A 20744-nucleotide genomic window follows, 5' to 3' on the forward strand; every position below is an offset into this window, starting at 1 on the left:
TCCGTCGAGGTTCCCCACGCGCGGGCGCTCTTCTCCCCGAGATACCTGCGATATATAGTTCCAGGTCTGCAGATAACTATCGGACAGTGACAGATGAACGGCCGTGCTTTCCACCTCTGGATTCGAGCATGACTTTCGCGGTAAGGGATGATCGGTAGGTGAAGAAAGGAGACGGGAGTAAGAAAGAAGAGGCGAGAGGAGGAAGAAGAGGTAGAGGAAAGGTTGAAAGGAGTAACGAGAGAAGAAGGAGAAGCGAGCGAGGAACAAAAGCGAGGAAAAGAGGAAGAAAAGAGAGGGAGGGAAAGGTGGAGAAGCAGTGGAACAGGTAAAACAAAAAGTCGGGAAAAAATTGAAAACCAGTCTCAGTCGGTTGGTAGTTCGGAGTCTAACAGACTGCGGGAGCGGACTCGCTCTCTTCTCCTTTTCCACCACCATCGCTATCAGCAACCACCACCACCAGCGTGTTCGGCAACGACTTACGGTAACAACGGCAGCGGCTGCAGCACCACCACCACTACCAACTCGCTTGGCTACCATCGCCAACACCTCCTTTTCCTCCTCCTCCTCCTACACCTCTTTAGTCCTTCCTTAATTCAGTCCAATGAGAGTCGCTCTTCGATTCGTCGCACCAGTCATAGATCCGTCCGTCTTGATTTTCAGGATATTTTTTCTTCTCCACCTTCCTTCGGTTCGGTCGAATCGTGTGGTTCGCCAGTGTGTGCTGCGCTGCCTCGAGTCTTGCGACGACGCATCGATTCCGAGATCGGAATTTTACAAACCGGTCGGACCGCGCGCGAATACGAGCAACCACGAACGAACATCGTGCTTAGAGAAAGTGTCAGCTAGTGCGAGCAAGAGTGGATCGTTCGAACGGATAAGATCGATCGATCGTATCGTTCTCCGCGACTATCGTATCAGAGCTATCCTGGTCTACGAGAAACCCGAACGTTCTCCGTTTTAGCCAAGAAAAATACTTTGACTCTACGTTAAGAAGGATACGCTTGACGGAGAGAACATGTTTCGTACCAGTCGCAACGCGAACCGGTTGCGCGTGCTTAAAATAGTTACCCGTGCATAGGTTACCGCTCTACCCACCGCTCACTCGTTGGAATACGTTTCAGGACTGTCAGGTAAAGACGTACCGGCGAATTTAAGTTTCTACGGATGATCTGCGGGAAAATCGGAAATCGGAGCTAAAGCTCGACCGTAATCGCGCCTCCGTTGTCCCATAGCGGTCGTAAAAGCTTGGCGCCATAGATCTAGTCGCAGTAACTGCGATTCGAATTCTTCTTTCGACCCATCTATCATCTGGCAAACGTTGTCGAGTCGATCTCGCTGCGTTCGCGGCATTCTATAAAATTAGCGAGACGTTTCATCCAACGAGTATGTCCAATTCTGGTATCTTTCGTTGCCACGCGATATCGGATTCTTGCGAAACGTTTATCTTGGCCGCGTGTACGCATTTTATAGTCGGCCATTTCACGATCGATCGAGTCCCCCTTTTCTATTGCTTCTTAGAACGAGGAAGAGGCGACAGGTTAAAATCGCGGATACAAACGAACCAGTCTCTGCAACGGGCAGATGCCACTTCTCTTCCAGTTGAACCAACCGAACGTTTTATCCGCGAACGCAACGATCTCGAACAAGCAAAGACGAAATCTTTTCGAAAAAGCAGCGACGAAATCTTCTCAAATCGTTACTCGCTCCGTTGGAAATTGTACCGTCAGCCACGAAAATGTTCTACTCGTCGCGTTTTCAACGGAAGTACTTTCGATACATCGTACTTGGAGAATACAAAAAAGTGCATTCCTTTCTAGAAATACTCGCGCAGTTTGAATCAATTGTTGACGCATCCGTATGCCGTTCGTCGCTTCTTATTGGACACGCGTTTTCGCGGCAGCGACAACAGCAGACAAGTCAAAGAACTGCATAAAGAAAGAGACGAATAACGAAAGAAGAAGGAAAGGAAAGGAAGATTTTTGCTGCGACATACGCGACGGTTCTCGTGTAACATTTTTCAGCATGGAAAAGGATACGAGGCTAGATAGGAATAAATAGAAATTCGAATGGCGATGCGAACGTAGGTAGATGCCACGATACCTTCCACGAAGGCGATTGCCGTTTGTTATTGAAGTTATTCCATTGCCTCCGGCCAGAACAAGGCGAGGCTGTAAGCACGTCTGTCCCTGGATGACGAACGTTTACATTTCAATACAGTTGGAATTTTTCTAAAACCGTTCAGTCTCTAGTCGCGATGCGCGCGGTGCCTCCATCGTGATTCCTTCGTTGCATAGGACATCCGCGGCATTTCAATTAGCCACTTCGACGAATAAAAATTGCAGTCGTTTCTCCACGGTTCGTCGGTATATTTGCGATCGAGCAAACGCATCTTTTGAACGAACGCTTTCTTTTCCAGGACCAAGTTCCTACGCGAAAGATCGTCAAACGCTACTCACGTTCTTGCATCTCGATGTCTTCTTTCTAACCAGCTCGTTAACTCTTAGATCCTCTTCCTCCGAGCAGTTCGGTCCAACTTCTTAATCGCATTCTCGGCCAGGTAACAAAGCATCGTTTCTTCGCGAGTTAACCGTGGTCCACGGTGCTCGTCGGTTAGCCCAACTTTCCATTACGATAAGCTTTTCCAAATTTCGAAAATGCAAAATATTTACGCACAGTGTGTAATTATCGTGCGCGTTCTGTTGAGCCAAGCTATTACCATCCAGAGAAGATACGTGTTCTAGAAAATAGCTGCTCGTCGTGGAATTTTTCGAAAGATCCGTCTACATCCACCTGTTGCGAGACTCTAGAATCCTTGGCCATGGTTCATTCAGTGGTTCGACCAAGCGGAAAGTAGAGATTTAATGAAGTGGCGCTTGTCGGAGGTGGTGCGGGGTTACACGATCGTGAAGGGGAACGGGCAACAATTACCTGGAGGAAGTCGTCGTAAAACCGATCCTTTCGGTATTCATTTACAGCTGCTACCTTTCCAACATCAAAGTGGGGATCCTACTTGAAAAACGAAGCTTCCACGTCGATCCTGTTAGTCGATTAAAGTTCGTTTCACCAAGACGATCGTTAGCGAAGAATTGTTTTTCCTGTACGTGTCCTTCCTCCCTGGATGATGCTGAAATCGTAATCAAACGTGTACGTAAAGAAAAATGTTACAACGAAGTGTTTAAACTGCAAACGTGTAAATCGCGATACCAGTAGCGTGCTAATGCTCGAATTAAACGTAATTTTTTCCCGTTCGACACGAGATGTAACAGGTTGTTGGAATGGAATTCCTTTCCAATAATAATTCACTTGAAATATCGTAGGACGTGATTATGCGCGATATAAATAGCAATTTAATTGACATGTTCGAAAGCTATAATTATTACGCGTGCAATCATTCCGCATCGAATTATCGGGCATTGCATCTTCACGATCGTGTCTTAGTCACGACCACCTCGTAGATCCCCATTTTGAACGCGAGTCTTCCGTTTTGTCACATACTTTTTCCACCACGCTTTTAACTGTAACTGCACCGATCAGTGAACTGTGTGAAACCTGGCAACGTACAGATAGAACTCGAAGGTACAGTCGATCGACGGGTATTCTCAGAAGATGACGAGGACCGTTCTACAGAGAAGTGGCGGGTTTGGAAAACGCGCGAGATTAAAAATTCGTTCTTTCGGCACACGATCCCCTCTTAATGACATCCTGACTCACGTTCATGAATATTCTTAATAACCTTAATCGAGCTTCATGGTCGTAATCAACGTACTATGCGTTGCTGAAAAGAAGTCCGCTGAGCGAAACGTAGGACCGAATCCCCACCAAACCATCCAGTACGCGATTCACGGTCTACCGTATACTCGATAGCGGACGCGTGTGTTCTTGCTCCTTTGCGATGTTACATCGCTGTTTTAATTGCTTTCGATAACCTCCTGCCAGAAAACCTAGACTCGATACCCCTGTTCCTATCGCTGTATAATTATATAATTATCTTATAAGTCTGACCTCGGCGTATGTTTTATTCTGCACGATCGGCGCAAAGATTTGTCGAGCGTAAAGAAAGAGTTTCGTTTATCGCTGAAACCAGTTGGACCAGTGCGATATTAATGTAACGTTGACGCGTATTTCCTCAGAACACGATGACGAGTTGGAGCAGAACGGTACTCGTCGCTATCATTGCAATCTTACTCCTGGTGGCAATTACCAAATACTCCGAAGCCTGTAACGAAGCGATCTGTGCCAGCGTCGTGAGCAAGTGTATGCTCACGCAAAGCTGCAAGTGCGATCTCGTTACCTGTACCTGTTGCAAGGAATGCTTCTCCTGTCTTAGTTATCTTTACGACGAATGCTGTTCGTGCGTCGGTAAGTAGCCACTCCTATTTTCTACGGTTCGCCGATGTTTCCAAGCTGAAACCGCATCTCTCTCTCTCTTCCTATAGATCTATGCCCGAAACCAAACATCACGGACAATCCGTTGAGCAAGAAGTCTCATGTGGAGGACTTTACGGAACCGGTGCCAGGTCTGTTCCAAGCGCTGACCGCAGAACCGGATCCGCACAAACGCTGGCTCACGTTCACGTTTCCGGTGGATTTTGATATGTCTCTGTTTACACCAAAGCACGAAAAAGAAATGAAATACCATATGCGTATGTATTATATATTATCTCGAATCTATCTATCTTCTAACGATGTTCTCCTTTTCGATGAAACTTGATGCTTTTCCAGAAACTGCCGACGAAGAGGTGCATCCGTTGAAACCAAACGTAATGACGGTCAATTGCACCGTTGCGTTTATAGCTCAGTGTAACTCCTGGAACAAGTGTCAGGCGTCTTGTCAAAGTATGGGTGCTACCAGTTATAGATGGTTCCACGACGGTTGTTGCGAATGTATAGGAGACACCTGTATCAATTATGGGATCAACGAATCGAGATGTATACACTGTCCGCTGGACAAAGAAGAGGACGATTTGAAGGATCAATATGACGATTATGGTCAAGACGAAGACGATTTGGCGGAAGTCGAGATCGATTAACGTCATCGGCTTCCTTTCCGACTTCATGTACGTTTCTTCGAGTGGATTGTATTAAAGTTGTGTCAAGGGTGAGTGCAATCCCGGTGACGATACTTGACCATCAGGAATTGAATTGCAAATAGTGACGTCGTTTGTACTTGTTCGTGATATTTATCGATTTGACCATATTCGTGTGCAGAAACTATGTGGCTTCCGGAATGACCTTTTAAAAATATACGAGTGATGAACTTGGTTCCCTTCAAAAGGGATTCGGTCGGTAGGAAATGTAATATAAATCATTACGGTCATTAAGGCTGAAAGCTATTGACTGTCAACTCATTTAATGCTATCGCGTTTCGGTTTAACTAAGTAAACGCACAAATGACAGCTAAATTTAATGACGGTTTGAACTAACTGGTTTATAGTGTCACTTCAATGGCATAGCACGTTGAAGTCATTGCTCGTTATCAAGTGTTAAATATGTATGTAAGCAGCCCTGTGGTGTTAAATGTTTTATTTTTTTGTGCCATATGAATCAACTTGTACATGTATCAACTCATTCATAATGAATTGACGTAATCATGACGCGTCGGTTATATTGTTCAGATAAATACCATTGTCCGTGTTTCTCTGATGTTTACTCTTTTACCTGATTGGACGAATATTACGAGAATAAGAACTCTTTCAATTGCACGATATAAACGAAATGATACAAGTACGCGCTTTAGAGGAACACGGACAATTTGTACGATTGATAATGTGCACACGTGAATAATCAAGTCGGAAGAAGTGTAATTTATATGATATGGTTTAATACTGCACTTGGTTATGCCAATGCATAATATTAAGACAATATGCAGGATCGAGTAGGAAAATGTTCAGGTTTTTAATTTTCAATTCATGCGGTTATATGTAATATAAATAACAACATTAGCATAATATTGATACTGAAAATTGCAAATTCCATTAAAGCTTTATCATTATTGAACTAAGAGTGGAACTCGGGAACAAAATTCCATCAGAAAAATATCAATGAGCACTTTTCCCCTGAAAATTATTAATAGACTAGAGAGAGGAAGCGGAGCCAATATCAAATAATCACCCATCGATAAACTAGCGCAGACAATCAAAAATCTTACAATCATTTTTCATAAATAACTCTATTTTGAAGTATATTCCATTCTTTGAACGATTATGTACCGATTTATCGCGAAATATATTGTATAAACACACTCATTCAACTCTACCTTGTTATATTGAACATCAATAATCGCGTTTTACGCGTGTTTTTAACGATCACTTATATTAATTCATATACGCACTATTAACGTGGCGTTGTAAACGCACGTTTATAAATATAATAAAACGAACGATTTTGATCGCCGTTATTAATGAACGATGACAACATTCGAAAAAAAAAACATAAAATTTGTTTGCCGACACCATGTATTTATACGGGCGGATGTTCGTCTTGCGTTTCATTGCTTTCTGGCAATTTAATGAAAGGCAAATCGCTGCCGCTCCACATTGAATACAATTGAGATCTCGCGCATTCCTGAAATTATTAATGTTAATAAATGTAATATAAATACACGATAATCATTCATAAATTGAAGTTAATATATAAAAACCGCGAATAATAATAATAACACTAATTATTTTAAACTATAATTATGCATTACCCCACCACCAGCGCTCTCGGAACCTGAACGACTATGGGCTGATATGCAAGAATCTGTCGAAGAACTGCTTTTACGCGACGGTAATACATCTACAGTACCTAATGAGAAAGTCAAACGTTACATGTGATTGACTTTGTTCATTATGTTTAATTTGTATACTCACCAAGTTCGACTTCTCTATGATCACTATGCGAATGAATGCTATCTTTGCTGTCCCCGTGACTACCACTAGTTCCACTTTGTTCTACGCAGTGTAATAAATAACTTATTGCAATAATAGTGAACGAATATATTTTAATATACAAGGTGGGCCAATAACTCTGATCACCTTGAATATCTGTGCTATTGTATAAGATATGGAGACTACGAACAATTATAGAGCCCCTTTATACCACACAAGTTCCATATGAAAAGGTTCTCCATATCTTAAAAAATAACAAAGATATTCAAGACAGTCAAAGTTATTGGTCTACCCTATATATTAAACTGTACCCGAATCTCTGTGTTCTCCACTATGTGCACTCTGATCGCTTTCGCGTTGTCCTGATTGATCAGAATGATCGCTTGAATGAGAATCTTGCGGCCAACACCTTGAAGTGCCTACTTTGCGAGATCCTGGCCAAGCAGTCGAGTCATAATTTGACTCAAAATTGCACGTTGTTAATGTAACACCCGGGATATGTTGATTCGTATAGGCAGACAACTGATTTAGAGGTCTAACTCCTATGCAGATAATAAAACAATTTGATATGTAATAAGTTTGATATATAGCAATCGTTATTATAATAAATAATTTTAATAAATAACGTTTGCACTTTTTCTTAGACGCACCTGGTTTACAAGATAACAGTTGAATCGCTTCTTGCAAACCATCTTGACTAGCCATGGCAGATGTTTTCCAAATTGTGTCTGGTGTAGTAGACCTACTTCTATCTTGATGAGGAACCCTCAATCGTGATCTAACATCTTGCCGCGGCCAGTCTGTGATATTTCTACAATCCCATGGCATAGACCACCTTCTCATTGTATTCTCTGATACTTCACCCGACATTTCCGCTGCTGCGGTTTCAGACCATCTTCTCTGAACCTTTTATAAGAAAATTGCGATAAGACTGTAAAATATAAAAAAAAAATTTTTACAGAAGATGTAGAATTACCTGCAGAGAAAATAATGGATATGGTAGGGGTGATCTATGACAATTTTGTACAGGTTGTTGTGTTGTCGATGAAGATACTAATGGTGGTGAACTATACAGTCTTTCGAAACATTGTTGAAGAGAGGCAATGTCACATTCAGCTGCCCCACTTTGAGAACAGGAACATTCTGCCATTCCACCTAAGAGAATCATTTCATAAATTGTAATCAAGAAAAAATAACATTGAATTAAAATTAATTTTAATTCTCACCTAGACATTCCCAACAGGCAACACAGAACTGATACTGTAGATTTATGAATGTCAACAGATTATCTCTAAGTATATCCTGAAAGTCCATGTAATATATGCATTTAATATAAAAAATGGCCAAACGCTATGTCCCTAAGTCTATAATTTAGTTCAAAGTAATTATATACATGCTTATCTCCTTCATTTTCTCGTGTCTCATGATCCCTTAATGCAGAGATAATATGATTCTTTACAGTATTGCTGGTTATATATGTTGCTCTTGTAAGCTCTTCCCAACCAGCAAGACATTGCCCTGTTAATCGGCATTGTGCTAATGTATCATGAGCAGATAAAAGTGTTTGTAATGATTGAGCCAACTTTGTACCCGCTGTGCATAAGCCATTGAGCGTCTGTATTAAAAGAAGTAATTTGCTTTTGCATACTTTGACATAAATACCATAGCAAATACACAAACCTGTAAGTACACTAGCCAATTACCAAGACACTCGTTCACCTCCAATTGAAGTTTAGATACTTGATTGTCATTGGGCTTTGGTTCTGTTCCGCCTTCTGCCATACTTACACTTAAATCTTGGATTTTATAACAAGTTTAGTCACCTATTGGTTTAACAAAATATAAAATCTGTGGCTTTACTTCTGTTACAGAAGGTTACCTAAATACTAAAACTAATATCTGAATCATAAAGGGTATCCGAAATAGAGTAATTAATTAACAGAAAATAAAGCAGAGTAATAATAAATACAACAAAAAATAATGTTTTCAAATACGAATGTTGTACTAATAAATAAAATTTTGAGAATTAAAAATAACAAGTTTCTAACTGAAAGTTTCATAAATCGATCGCTTACATGATTTTTTTTGTCATACGGTGTATTCTCAATAGTAGATTAGTAGAAGAAATAGAAATCACAGACTTGGCGTTGGTATTGAAGCACAATTACCGGCACCATTGCGGCTCGCTCGTGCATACTTCAGCACTCAAATTTAACAATGTAAAAACCGAAATGAATCCCGTGCATACGATTACTTTCATCTGTAGTTGTATTTTACAACAAGACGTTTAATACGAAATGTCTTGACCAGATGCCGCCATTTGTACTCGTTCTGTACGAAGAGTCGAACAACCTCTTTAAACCTACTGAATTCAGTGACGCGCAACCTATGTTTCAAATTTTCTAAGGGAAAGTTTAAATTATATTTTTAATAGTATTTTATGATTCTTGTTATCCTTTCTATTATTTCTTTACGTTGTGTGTTTACACAAAAGGTAATATACTTACAGAGTTCTTTGAATATAAGAAGAATTGCAAATAAAATGTAGAATTTATGTACCATTATTATAAAATATTTGAGAGAATATAGTAATATTTAAACAGTAATCGATAATTATGAACACAAAATAAAAATTATCATTGGCAACGATACAAAGGAGATTCTATTATAATCAATTACGACATTAACTGAAAAAATTTTTGGGCACCACTGTTCTAGACCAAACTTGGTTCAACTGGGTCTGAATAGACAGTAGCTTGCTTTTAATACACTTTCTATATATGTTTTTACTCTGTTACTGTTAATTTAAAAATTTTGAAAGTACATTATGGGAAGAAAACGAACTTTACACGATACGAGAAATCCATTTATCGTCGATTTTTTTTTCATAATGAAAACCAATTAAGCAAATTATCAAAACACAAGTAAAAGAATGAAACAAGGTTTACAGCATCTTGATTAATCACATGAATTAAATATATGTGTTTCCTCGCAAAAACGTCTCTTTTATAAGAAAAGTCGAAGCACCGGCAAGCATTGTACTTAAGAATTTAATCATATGGATTAGGTTCACACAAATTTTTGTAAAGTCGATTGACCATCATCCTAGTGGTCAATCGAATTATTATGTCTTACGTTTATTTGAGAAATCGAGAGAAGACACGAGGCTTGGCGAGGTGAAAGGGGCCCGAGCGCATGGTGACGTACAGCGTTGATAAAAAAAGAGAAGGATAGAGCAATGGGTTGGAAGGAAGGTGAAAGAAGGAAAGAAAGAGGTGAGAAAGGTTGAAAGGAGAGAAGCCGCTCGGAGTAGAAACGCGATCGCGCGCGAGGGACATTATGGCTTAGGTGGGGAGAGTGATGTGGTAAGAAGGATAGAAGGGAGGGGCTTAACGGTAAAGTCGGTGTAACCTTATAGCAGTGTTTTTCAATCCTTTTTTCCTTACTATCACCCTGATGCTTGAATACCCTTTTGCGGTGTCCCTATCTTCACAATGGGGTGTTTCTTAATGTATGGGAACGACTACTGCGATAATTAAAGAACCTGGAAACAATGTAGTCCATATAAACGTTTGTCCAAGAATACATTGTTTCGGACTCGTAAATCTTTTGTTTCCTTACTTTTAAAAGAAACATTCATTACAGACAAATGACTGTTCTTAAATTGGATATACTCTAAACTGTGTTATGTTATTTTTGGTTCCTCATTCTATAGTAACGTTTCATGGGCAATTACCGTGTAGAAATTAAAAGGAGAAAAGTAGGAAAAGGGGAAAATAACAGTTGATCATAATACTTGTAAGTCTTTATATAACAATGCAATAATTTAGGCAGTAATTAATTAATAGAAAGGAAACGAATCATTGGTATTTATTTTTTTAGGTACAATGGACAAAAATAAGGATGGAAAGCAACGATTTGTAACGAGTTCCGGACCCATTTCATAGTTACTGATCCCGAACGAATTATGTATTAGAATGTAGGCAGTTAACGTAAAATTATTCCTGCTTATAATTCAAATAATCATATGTGCATACAATACAATCGGTTTTAGTTATGCAATTTTATCGAAATGATATAAGAAAATGTTGCTTTGCAATTTAATATCAATTTCGCCCATCACAATACGATTACAACGTGTCGATTGCATACGCGTTAGCTACGCACAAGGAAGCAATTACTTTTAAATCAATCGTTACTCCTGTGGAACTATTCCATTAATGTACAACTTCTGTAATCGTGTGCAAGTAAAAGTTGTTGTAGCTGCCTGATCGTGCCCTGGTTGTTTTACCTTGGGAATGTTACGGGTATGAATATGTACAAGTACATAGTTTATTAAAAATGCGTAGCATTCGCAGGCAAGCTGGTAATCTTCTCCATCTTAAAACATAGACAACACCGGACAGTTGAGTCGGGACAGGGACAATGCAATTTTTGCTGGAGATCGCGTAATATGATCACTCGTCGAATAATTCACTTTCATAAAACAGAGAATGCAACACGGGAATGACTGAGAAATTGTATGCGAATATGGAATTTAAATTTGACCACTGTAATTCATTGCATACTTGTGTAATAAAAATAACGATGAAAGACACAAGCATAGTAACTAGTCGTTAGAGATAAAGTACCAAAGATAAGCATGAAAAGAACTATTTATGTAAGATATAGAGTTCCAACTTTGAATAGCGTTTAACTGTACACCATGCGAGAAGAGCAATGACAGGAAAACAGCGGTGGTCTAAGTTATTCTTGTTATCGATTGCATGGCGAAAAGTTGAGAAGAACGTAGTCGAACATAGGCTCCCTCATAATAGCCAGTTGGATGCACGGTACATGCAGCACGGTACACCGTACTTTCATAATGTCGAAGGAGTACAAGAGACTCGAGGCCTCTGGCACTCGACGGACGGCTAGTGAAGGGAACGGATCGTCATACTCGGTCGACACTCGACCAAACGGTCAGCGAAAATGCCGTCCGAAAGTCGCGTTTAACGTCTTCGGCAAAAGGTGAACTAAATTAGCCGCGAATGAACCTAAGCCGCAGTGATTTACAAGTCATACTGCTTTAACGCAATCGTTGGAGGGACGTTTTCCCGCCCCGTATGGGCAACTGAAGAAACGACATTGATGCCAAAAATCATGAAGAATCGGAAGCAATATCACGATAGAATATGGATTACGACGATTAATTCCGCATAGTGCGAGTAACGGTCAAATGAAGTTAACGAAACCATGAAAGGACGATCATTTGATCTGTCGATCGCATACGGTGACTAAAAACTTGCTCGCTGAACGGTGAAACAAGAAGACCCTTCTGAATCACCTTTGACTCATACTTCGTCGCGAATTCGTTAGTAATACTTTAGTTTAGTTTTCGACTTCAGGAACAAAAATATTTTGTTGTCGAAACAAGTTTTCATCGGTGCCACGCATCGAACAAAGAAACTTCTTGTGAAAGTTTCCGTGGTGCACGATAAAGTGTTCTCTGGTAGCGGATACGCGCTCTTGTGGATGATCGCGACCAAAGTTAGTGTACTTTCGATGTGATCCCGCCTTTCGACCACCAACAGAAAACGATATATCGAGGATGGGACGAGAGATTCTCCTATCCCTTTTGGGAATCCTCGTCGTGGGCGCAGAAGGCATGTATTTTTAAGCCATATTTTCAACAAATTAACAACTCGAATAATCAACGGTCTAATAGTAGCTCCATCTGCTAAAGATTATTCTTTATTTTGACTGAGGATTTTGAATTCAAAGCGAAACGTTACTTTGAAATGATGTTGATTTTGCTTTGACTAGGAAAAGATACGTCTTATAGTAGAACAATGCGATATATTTTACAACAGCGTAACGCGATACATCTTAGCGCTCCTTGTACCACGGCGTCAATACCGTGAATGAAAGGAGAGGAGCAATCAGCACGAAATTTGAAATCCAGTGCCGCTTATACAAATATCATTTATAATTTCTATTCGTTCTCGAGGTTTTGTCCCTGGCACTAAGGAAAGGAATACAAGCGTACAAAACAGGTACCGCCCACCTCGATTCTCGTCCACGCGGATTTTCTGGTGTCTCGAGGTCACCCGGTGTATCCGCTTCAAATAAAACGCACAGGTTCCTGTCGCTTTGTGTTTTGTTTTCTCGAATCCTTGTGAATTCCATTCAGATTTTTCATCTTTTCCAAGAAAAGAGAAGTCACGTGTTATGACGGTTATTTTTGACCAAGGATTATTATTGATAAAAATAGTATGCGTTGGTCCCACCTTGAAACTCTTCGTCCCAAGAGCAACTACCATTCGCAAAATCAACGGACCATTTAAAAACATTCATCGGATAAGCTACCCGGAAGTGGGGTGAATTTGCATTCGGTTTTCCTGTCTGTCGTATCCTGTACGAATTTCGATCGTTTCATATTTCAATTTTCTACTCTCCACGACTGGTCTTTCATTTTATTCGTTCAGCTTTAATTTAAATAAAACTAGTCGCGCAACGTAGGAAACAGGACTCGCTGTGGACGCAGTCAATCGAAGCGAGTTTTGCCTTTTGTAACTCTTATTCTCCTAGCTGACCTACATGAAATATCTTGGTAGACGTTATACCTCTGACGTGCTTATGTTAACGATCCTATAATTTCGCCTTGCATGTCGATTTTTAACAGACGACCTATGGTGCACCATTAGCTTTATTAGGAACACGTGCACCAACAACGATCACTTCCTTGATAGGGTTAGTCTTTTTTTACTCGGCGTCAGACGTTCCAGACACTTTCGATCCTAAATTATAGTCAAACGAATTAGATGTGACGCATTAATAATAATTTACTAAATGTAGAGCGGTGCGTTTTACGTCATCGACACGTAAACCACAGACCTTTTCGTCGCGGGTAACGCTCACCTGAACTTTCATTTGCACTAGCAAAAACGCGTAGGAAGGACGTGTCTTTGATGGAAGCATAATTACAGCTTGAATGTAGCACCTTCGACAACGATGATTATTTTAGCGCTGACTTTGACACACCTTAAGGATATTTTCTTCGCTCTGTATTTACGTATTTCCTTATCGAAACATTTTCCGATTTAAAATTCCTTTATGCCTTAAAAATCTGCAATTAAGACAAAACATGCTACAGAGACTATATTGAACTTCTTGAGGTTACCTTTCCCATAGTTACTTCATAAATAGAATGGTTTGCAAATTGATTGGTATAGGTTATGGTAGATATAAGCAAGTCCAGTTCGCACGCCTCTGACCGATCCAATTCCATAGACTCGTGGAAATCATTGGGGATAAAAGGCTAGGGTAATACGTTGATTCGCAGAGGAGTGAACCAGTGGTTAATGTAATACGTCGAAGCTCGTGCCGAGGTGGGGAAGTAAAAGCGTCCTCGAGATTCTAGGTGAACGCTTTTCTTTCATTCTCGCGAAAGAGGAAGCGTGTCGAACGCCATGGACTTGCACGACTCTCGTTTCCATCGAGCTAAGCTGAGACCGTCGTAACATTTAGCTCTCGACGGTTCGGCTAGACTGAAAAGCACGCAAAACTCGCGATAACTTACGCTACGATAAACGCACCTCGTTGGGTGGGGCAGCATGCTTCGATGGCCGATACAGGTGAAATTTCAGGCGACAATAAATCGCTTCCTCCGTCGCGTAATCAACATGCACGACGGATCGTGAATATTTTGGTCGTGGTCGCGTGTGCGAAACGAGATTCCTACACTCTACACCAATTACACAATCACTGACATTAACGTTTCTAGAACATTCTTCGTAAGGTCGCGTCGCGTTTAGAAATTTTGAATTATTTCATATTCGTAACCGGGCAAACGTTAGCGAAGCAACCGTTGGAAAGTGTATACGTATACTGTCTACAATGAAGTTTCCATTTCCTGACTCGACGCAAGGTGTCGCAAGTCACCGTCGATCTCGATGACACATGCGCCACGTGCTTCGATATTTTGTACAATAGGTTAGGAAACTCGCGAAAAAGAACTTTCTACCATTCTCCATCGATAAGTCGAATAATCGATATTTTCTCGCGACAATATCGATCGATCACGAGTTGGAAGTTCTTAGTGTTACGAATTCTGTGGCGATTGGCTCTCATCGTCTGTTACTTCCAGTGGATCTTTCTTCGTAGAACCGAATAACGACGTTAACCGGTTTCCCGATGCCCTACTGTTACCCTCCAGGCAGTTGTAAAATTCGCTCTCGGTATGTCCCGTTTACGTAAACGCGATAACACGTAATATCCAGCATTATGATTACGTGCTTTTGCCTTTTTTTTCGATCGTGCCATAAATCGTGAGTGCATCGAAGAAAAGATTGCGTTGTCGATTTCGTGCGTGTTGAGTTTGGATTGTGAAAATAAATTATATTCGGCAAATCGCAACTATTACCGATCATCGGTAGGAAAAATTGGGATGTAAGGTAAATTAATTTGCTGAAAGAATTCGTACCAAATCGGTCTTTCAATAACGTTGGTTTTATCCTTGACGATCGATCTCTCTTTTTTTTTCGTTAGATAGATCGCAAACAGGCACGCCCACTTTCCAATTTCCTGACAATCGCTTTTGTACGTGCAACGTTATACGGATACATTCGTGCTATGCAGTTATGATCTGTTATTCGTGTTCTCTTACGGTCTATGGTCATCGATGCAATTATTGCAAAAGATACGTGTCAGACGAGTCATTTTCTTTTCTCTGCTTCGTGGTGGTCTAATACTACCGGACAGCCATTTGTAAGTAAAGAAATACGTTTTTATCCACGAGATTAGTAAAGATAAAGTTGGTCTTCGTGTTCCGAGAAAACTAATGGCGATAATATTATTTTTATTGCAGCATAAAAAGCAAATAATATGATGAAATAGGAAAGCGATGTATAAGGAGAGAAAGTAGCAGTAAAGTTTGAAATTAATACTAGACCAAAGGTATAAGACACGATTGCCAAGGTGTAGTTTCATTTTTTGAAACTGCAAAGAAGGCAAATAGGACGTTGGAAATGTTAAATGTTGCAAAAACAGATTTATCGAGGACTTGAAAGGAAGTATGGCGGGGGTCGTAAAATGGAAAAGAGCGATCATCGTTAATAGAGAATACATTGAACTGTATTTTCGTTGAATCTCCGATCCATCCAAATAGAGATAAAGGAAAATAGCGATAAACCGAGAACTGTACCGTGACACGCTTCACCGGTAGTAGTCTCGATTCGAAGTAACTCCATGTCGTACCGTTATTTTGGCTTCAAAGTTTTGTAACCGCGTGACCCAGACCCATGAAGCGATCAACGAATGCCAAAGACCAGGCTAAAGCTAGCAACGTGCTTACACGTACTCACGCAGACAATTAACTGGGAATTCTTGACCTCTTCGTCTCTTCGAGATCTGGATTCTGCTTGACTCCTTCCCAGAATTCGACTAATTCACAGTTACATTAAAAAAGAGAAAGAAAAAGAAAAAAAAAAACAGGGACATTACTGAATTATACCGGAATGCATCGTAGAAAAAGTGATTATATTAGTTAGCGTCATCGTGTCGTGAGATTTCCTTTCTAATTGTGCATTAAATTTAACGGTTCTTGAATCTTTGAATTTAACGACTCTTTTCAAACATTTGAATTTAACGGTTTTTTCGAGTATTTAAATATAACGGCTTTTTCATGTATTTGAATTTGACTCGTAGATTAACGGTTTTCTTCACGCACCGTGATCAGCCTAGTGGAAGCAGAGAACACTGGTCAAAAGAAATTGGCACGTATCATGGTGTTAGAAATTCGATCTTTATTGTTAATAATGTTTCTAGCCGACTAATTGAGAAGTTTAGGCTCGAATCACGGTGAAATGACTTTAATTACATAGAAAGTGAGCAGCGGAAGAAGCGGTTCAACACACTCCAAAGAGACGCGTTTCGAATCGAAATAATCGCGGACCGTTGCACGCGCGAACGCGTTTGTACTCGCTTTAATTAACTCGTTCGCACGAAACGGTAACTCGGTGTCTCATGAGAAACACCGCCTTCCCGAGAGTTCGAACCGAATAAAGGAGACAACGCTGGCTTTCACTCCGCAATCGAGTACGCGCAAATTCAAATTCAAATTAACGGATTCTCACAGGCAGCCGATTGAAAAGAATTAACGGCACAAAGGCGAGGAAATTGTAAATTAGGATCGCGAAGATCCTCGCCTCGAAAATCTAAGGCCATCTCTCACGATCGGCCTTGAAATATCACCGGAAACTTATTCCGTGAGTCGCACGACTGCGCTCCTCTAATCACTTTGCGATTGTATCGCCTGTACACGCGATTATTCGCGATGTTTACGTTATCATCCTTGCCTATTTCCATCTCGCAGTTGTTACGATCCAACAGACTTATCGGTCATGAATATGCATTCGCATTTGTGTACAGCGGTGCGCATCTGCGGTCAAATGTGACCGCGGGACATAATTTTAAAGGATTTTCATTTTTATATCCGCAGAACCGGCTAGTTTCTGTTCCACGCATTTTTCATCGACTGTGCGAGTTAAAGTCACGGCGGCATAAAATACAGACAAGAGTAAATTAAGCGATAGGTGACGATAAACATTCGTACACCGTTTTCTTCCTAACTCCACTCTAGATGGATCGAAAGAACTAACTGGAGGAAACGCGAAAGATAGAGGTGAATAGAAACTTTTTGTTGCCGTAACGAGCTTTTGCCGTTTCTATCTCGACGAGAGTATTCTACGGCAAATTATAAGGCGCACTTACTCGTATATGCACGTCGATTTCGATCGACTTCTAACCGCTAGGCTTTTCACTGCAAGAAAACGTTTCTCAGGCTGCATACGGTCTCGTCGATACTTGTTCCCCGCATTTCGAGCCATCCATAATTTTATAGCATTATATCTGTTTTATGCCCGACCTACTAATTTGCAACTTTTGTAAACGACAGAAAATCTTCCGTGCATTTTCACGACACATAGAATTCGAATAATCGTACGCGTGGGACTTTGACCAAGGTTTCCTCTGTGTCTGGTGTCGCAGCTATTGTTTGATTTATTTTGAAAGTAAAGTACGAACGAGTACCATATAAACTTGATCGTTACACGGAATGACATTTGAGTCCTTGACATCACCTGCCGGGTTGACGACAGGCATATCCTTACGTAACGAAAATCACGATAAGTCAAATGGGAAAGTAAACCGCGTTAATTGACGTGTAATCGGAATTCTATTCACAATCGCGCGACATCTGAACCGAAGATATTCGAGGTTTCCATTTGTATTCCAACTATTTCTTTAATTTTATTACACGCTTAATATCCCACCATGATTATGGTCGGTGTCTCTGCTAATCCTGTCTGACAGAAAGTTCACCGTAATAGGCACGAAAGTTTCTGATCGGCAAAAATTCTCGAACGTTTTCTTCTTTAATACAGAGGCGGTACTTTGCAAGCGGGGAAAGATTGCAATTTCGTTTGAGAAGTGATCATTAAATTCCTATCTTTCTTGGAAACTACGCCGTGGACCGTAAATAACAGCGCTGAAATTAAAACTGTGGCTTTATCGGTTCGGAGCTGTGAACTTTCTACTAAATATTTAACACAGCCGTGAAATACCCGTATGAGGATCGCAGAAATGGGTTAATTTGTTACCGATGGAAGGTCGCGTTTAAAAGCTGCAACGTTACCGAACTATGTAATTTTCTTTGATGCAGGATTGAAGTGCGGGCATCCGGCTGTACCGATGAATGCCAAGGTGTCATTGTCCGACGAATCCTTAGCAACAGGCACTTTGGCGACGTACACTTGCGACGCCGGATACGAATTGTTCGGGTAAGTAGCGTTTTAAAAGTATTCGTGCTTTGCGGAATGTTAAACACCGAGCTCGTCTAACTGCGCACATTTTTTAGAGGAAAGTAAACAATGCATGACAAGCGAAACATAATGGAACGAGGTTGAAGAAGAAGCTAGCGTCAGAATGACATCGGTTTCGTGCGTTTTTTGCTTCGTTCGCGACACATGCGAATGTGCTCGAGTTTCAACCGAGCGAAACGACCGTTTGCAGAAAACGACAACCGTCGATAGCATCGCTTATTACGGACTTTCTCCGTTTTCTTATAATCCGTATGGTTGACGATATTTGCTCGCGTGTTCCGTTCACTTGTCCTGCACTGTTTACACGAAGTAGCGAATTTCCATTACTTCATTCGACTGTTACTTGTTGCTCAGCAGTGGCAGCTTAACGTGCAACGCTCGAGGAAAATGGCAAGGGGATCTACCATTTTGCGGTAAGCATTCATTCCTCGATCAAATTTATCTCTGTCCTCGCGAATCTCGTCGCTTATAAAGAGAGTGCGAGTCCTTCGGGTCACCGATTTAGTTGAAACTTTGCAGGTTTGTAGATATCGTCTTGCACTTTTAGAAAATATATCATTATAGTCGCAACTACGTAGTAATTTTTGAGATATTTGCGATTAAAGTTTTATCACTTCCTTAATTATGCATTTATTTTCATAATGATACAAGTTAAGTTGTAGCGTAACGGCGACGACCGAGAATTGGTATGCTGGAGGACCGGGGTTCGATTCCCGTACATAGTTTTTCAATTTATTAGTAATTTTTGAGATATTTGCGATTAAAGTTTTATCACTACCTTAATTATGCATTTATTTTCATAATCATACAAGTTAAGTTGTAGCGTAACGGCGACAACCGAGAGTTGGTATGCTGGAGGACCGGGGTTCGATTCCCGTACATAGTTTTTCAATTTATTTTTTATTTTATATTCATTTTCCAACTATGAAAACATTGTAAATACACAATTATAAATAAAATTTCTTAATAAAAAAAATTATTTATTACGCTTTCTTATGGTAGTATATATTTATTTATTACAAAATAATAAGAATATTATGCAAGAAAAATACTTTTCCATAGCAATCTTATTTACTACAGGAAGTACAAAACCTATCGCTCATGTAAGTAATAATTATTAAATTAAACATCCTATAAGAATGTTGCCTATAATTCCAGCTTTGCTGTGCAACCACAAATGTTCATGAATTAATTACAAAAACTTGGAAATTTATTCATTTTCTACTGCCAAATTGATTTATTAATTACGATTTATTAATGTTAAATTTTTATCGTCTATTAAAATGAAAAATTGTACTGCCTGCGCCATCTATGATTTTGGACCCGAAGCTCAGAAAGTAATAGGAATATAGAATAGGCGAGGAGGTCGTCGAAGAGCATGTCACGTGACAGACAAGGACAGAGAGGGATAGAAAAGGATAGAATGGCTCCGGCAGTGAAAAATTATTAATTACTCAATTTCTGTAATTAATTTATGAACTTTTATAATTTCATTGCAAAGCTGGAACTTCAGGCTACATTCTTATATAATATTCGTAAAGAATTTAACTCTAAATTGTTAGTTATTAATTTTTGTTTTATGGCGTCTATGATTTCGTAACGACGGCCATCACGATCTTCCGTGAATATATTTAATACTCACCGAAACTAGAAACAAAATGTGAACAAAAGTGATATGAGAAGATTCGTAAGAACATTGTTTTTATAATGAGTGCATAAAGTTTCATAAATTAATTGCGTAAAGGATAGTAATTAATGAAAAACCAATGGCGTCTTCGACCATCTTCGACAACAATTTAAACACTGCGTAGGACAATTAATAATAATTAATTAATTGGGGACAAATCTATATCGAAAAATATATTGGAAAGTTCTTAAAGGATCTGCCTTTATCATGGAATTATAAAAGTTCATAAATTGTTCACAGATATTGAGTAATTAATGAATTTTCCACTGCCGATTTGATTTATTAAAATATATACGGAGCACATAACCAGAGTTAGTAAACTGA

The 20744-nt window shown here is 39.9% G+C and overlaps 3 protein-coding genes across 5 annotated transcripts in view; 2 read left to right on the top strand and 1 right to left on the bottom strand.

Annotated features, from left to right (window-relative positions):
• The first annotated feature begins 614 nt into the window (after positions 1-614).
• LOC108545969 (twisted gastrulation protein homolog 1) lies at positions 615-6114 on the top strand. 3 transcript variants are annotated; one of them, XM_017897847.1, is made up of 5 exons: positions 615-1130; positions 2976-3144; positions 4131-4359; positions 4437-4643; positions 4723-6114. In XM_017897847.1, exons 3-5 carry the CDS (start codon positions 4137-4139, stop codon positions 5028-5030), a joined length of 738 nt encoding a protein of 245 aa, XP_017753336.1. In that variant the 5' UTR covers positions 615-1130; positions 2976-3144; positions 4131-4136; the 3' UTR covers positions 5031-6114. The 3 variants fall into 3 exon arrangements, with proteins under 3 accessions (XP_017753336.1, XP_017753335.1, XP_017753334.1); XM_017897845.1 differs by lacking the exon at positions 615-1130 and adding an exon at positions 1970-2355 and having other exon boundaries at positions 2417-3144; XM_017897846.1 differs by lacking the exon at positions 2976-3144.
• A 70-nt stretch (positions 6115-6184) lies between these two features.
• Positions 6185-9178, bottom strand: LOC108545968 (uncharacterized). Its single transcript, XM_017897843.1, has 10 exons — positions 8948-9178; positions 8553-8695; positions 8266-8487; positions 8099-8174; positions 7849-8027; positions 7523-7778; positions 7184-7414; positions 6855-6935; positions 6692-6789; positions 6185-6564 (listed from the first exon to the last, which is right to left on the bottom strand). Exons 2-10 carry the CDS (start codon positions 8652-8654, stop codon positions 6460-6462), a joined length of 1350 nt encoding a protein of 449 aa, XP_017753332.1. The 5' UTR covers positions 8655-8695; positions 8948-9178; the 3' UTR covers positions 6185-6459.
• A 3084-nt stretch (positions 9179-12262) lies between these two features.
• The window catches only part of fw (CUB and Sushi multiple domains furrowed), a 16040-nt gene continuing 7558 nt past the window's right edge, over positions 12263-20744 (top strand). Inside the window, exons 1-3 of the mRNA XM_017897685.1 lie at positions 12263-12517; positions 18574-18691; positions 19088-19146. Coding sequence (XP_017753174.1) covers positions 12463-12517; positions 18574-18691; positions 19088-19146 — 232 coding nt within the window. The 5' untranslated portion in view covers positions 12263-12462. The remainder of the gene's footprint in view (positions 12518-18573; positions 18692-19087; positions 19147-20744) is intronic.

Source organism: Eufriesea mexicana, unplaced genomic scaffold, assembly GCF_001483705.2.
Source record: "Eufriesea mexicana isolate 0111107269 unplaced genomic scaffold, ASM148370v2 scaffold572, whole genome shotgun sequence".
In the NCBI taxonomy this organism is placed as follows: domain Eukaryota; kingdom Metazoa; phylum Arthropoda; class Insecta; order Hymenoptera; family Apidae; genus Eufriesea; species Eufriesea mexicana.

Bases quoted from the DNA above. Each gene is read 5' to 3' on its own strand.
- LOC108545969 (XM_017897847.1), top strand. From the start codon at position 4,137: ATGACGAGTTGGAGCAGAACGGTACTCGTCGCTATCATTGCAATCTTA. The intron at 4,360-4,436 runs GTAAGTAGCCAC...CTCTTCCTATAG, and splicing joins CGAATGCTGTTCGTGCGTCG to ATCTATGCCCGAAACCAAAC. The intron at 4,644-4,722 runs GTATGTATTATA...ATGCTTTTCCAG, and splicing joins AGAAATGAAATACCATATGC to AAACTGCCGACGAAGAGGTG.
- LOC108545968 (XM_017897843.1), bottom strand. From the start codon at position 8,654: ATGGCAGAAGGCGGAACAGAACCAAAGCCCAATGACAATCAAGTATCT. The intron at 6,936-7,183 runs GTACAGTTTAAT...TACACTGCGTAG, and splicing joins TGGAGAACACAGAGATTCGG to AACAAAGTGGAACTAGTGGT. The intron at 6,790-6,854 runs GTGAGTATACAA...CTTTCTCATTAG, and splicing joins TCATAGAGAAGTCGAACTTG to GTACTGTAGATGTATTACCG.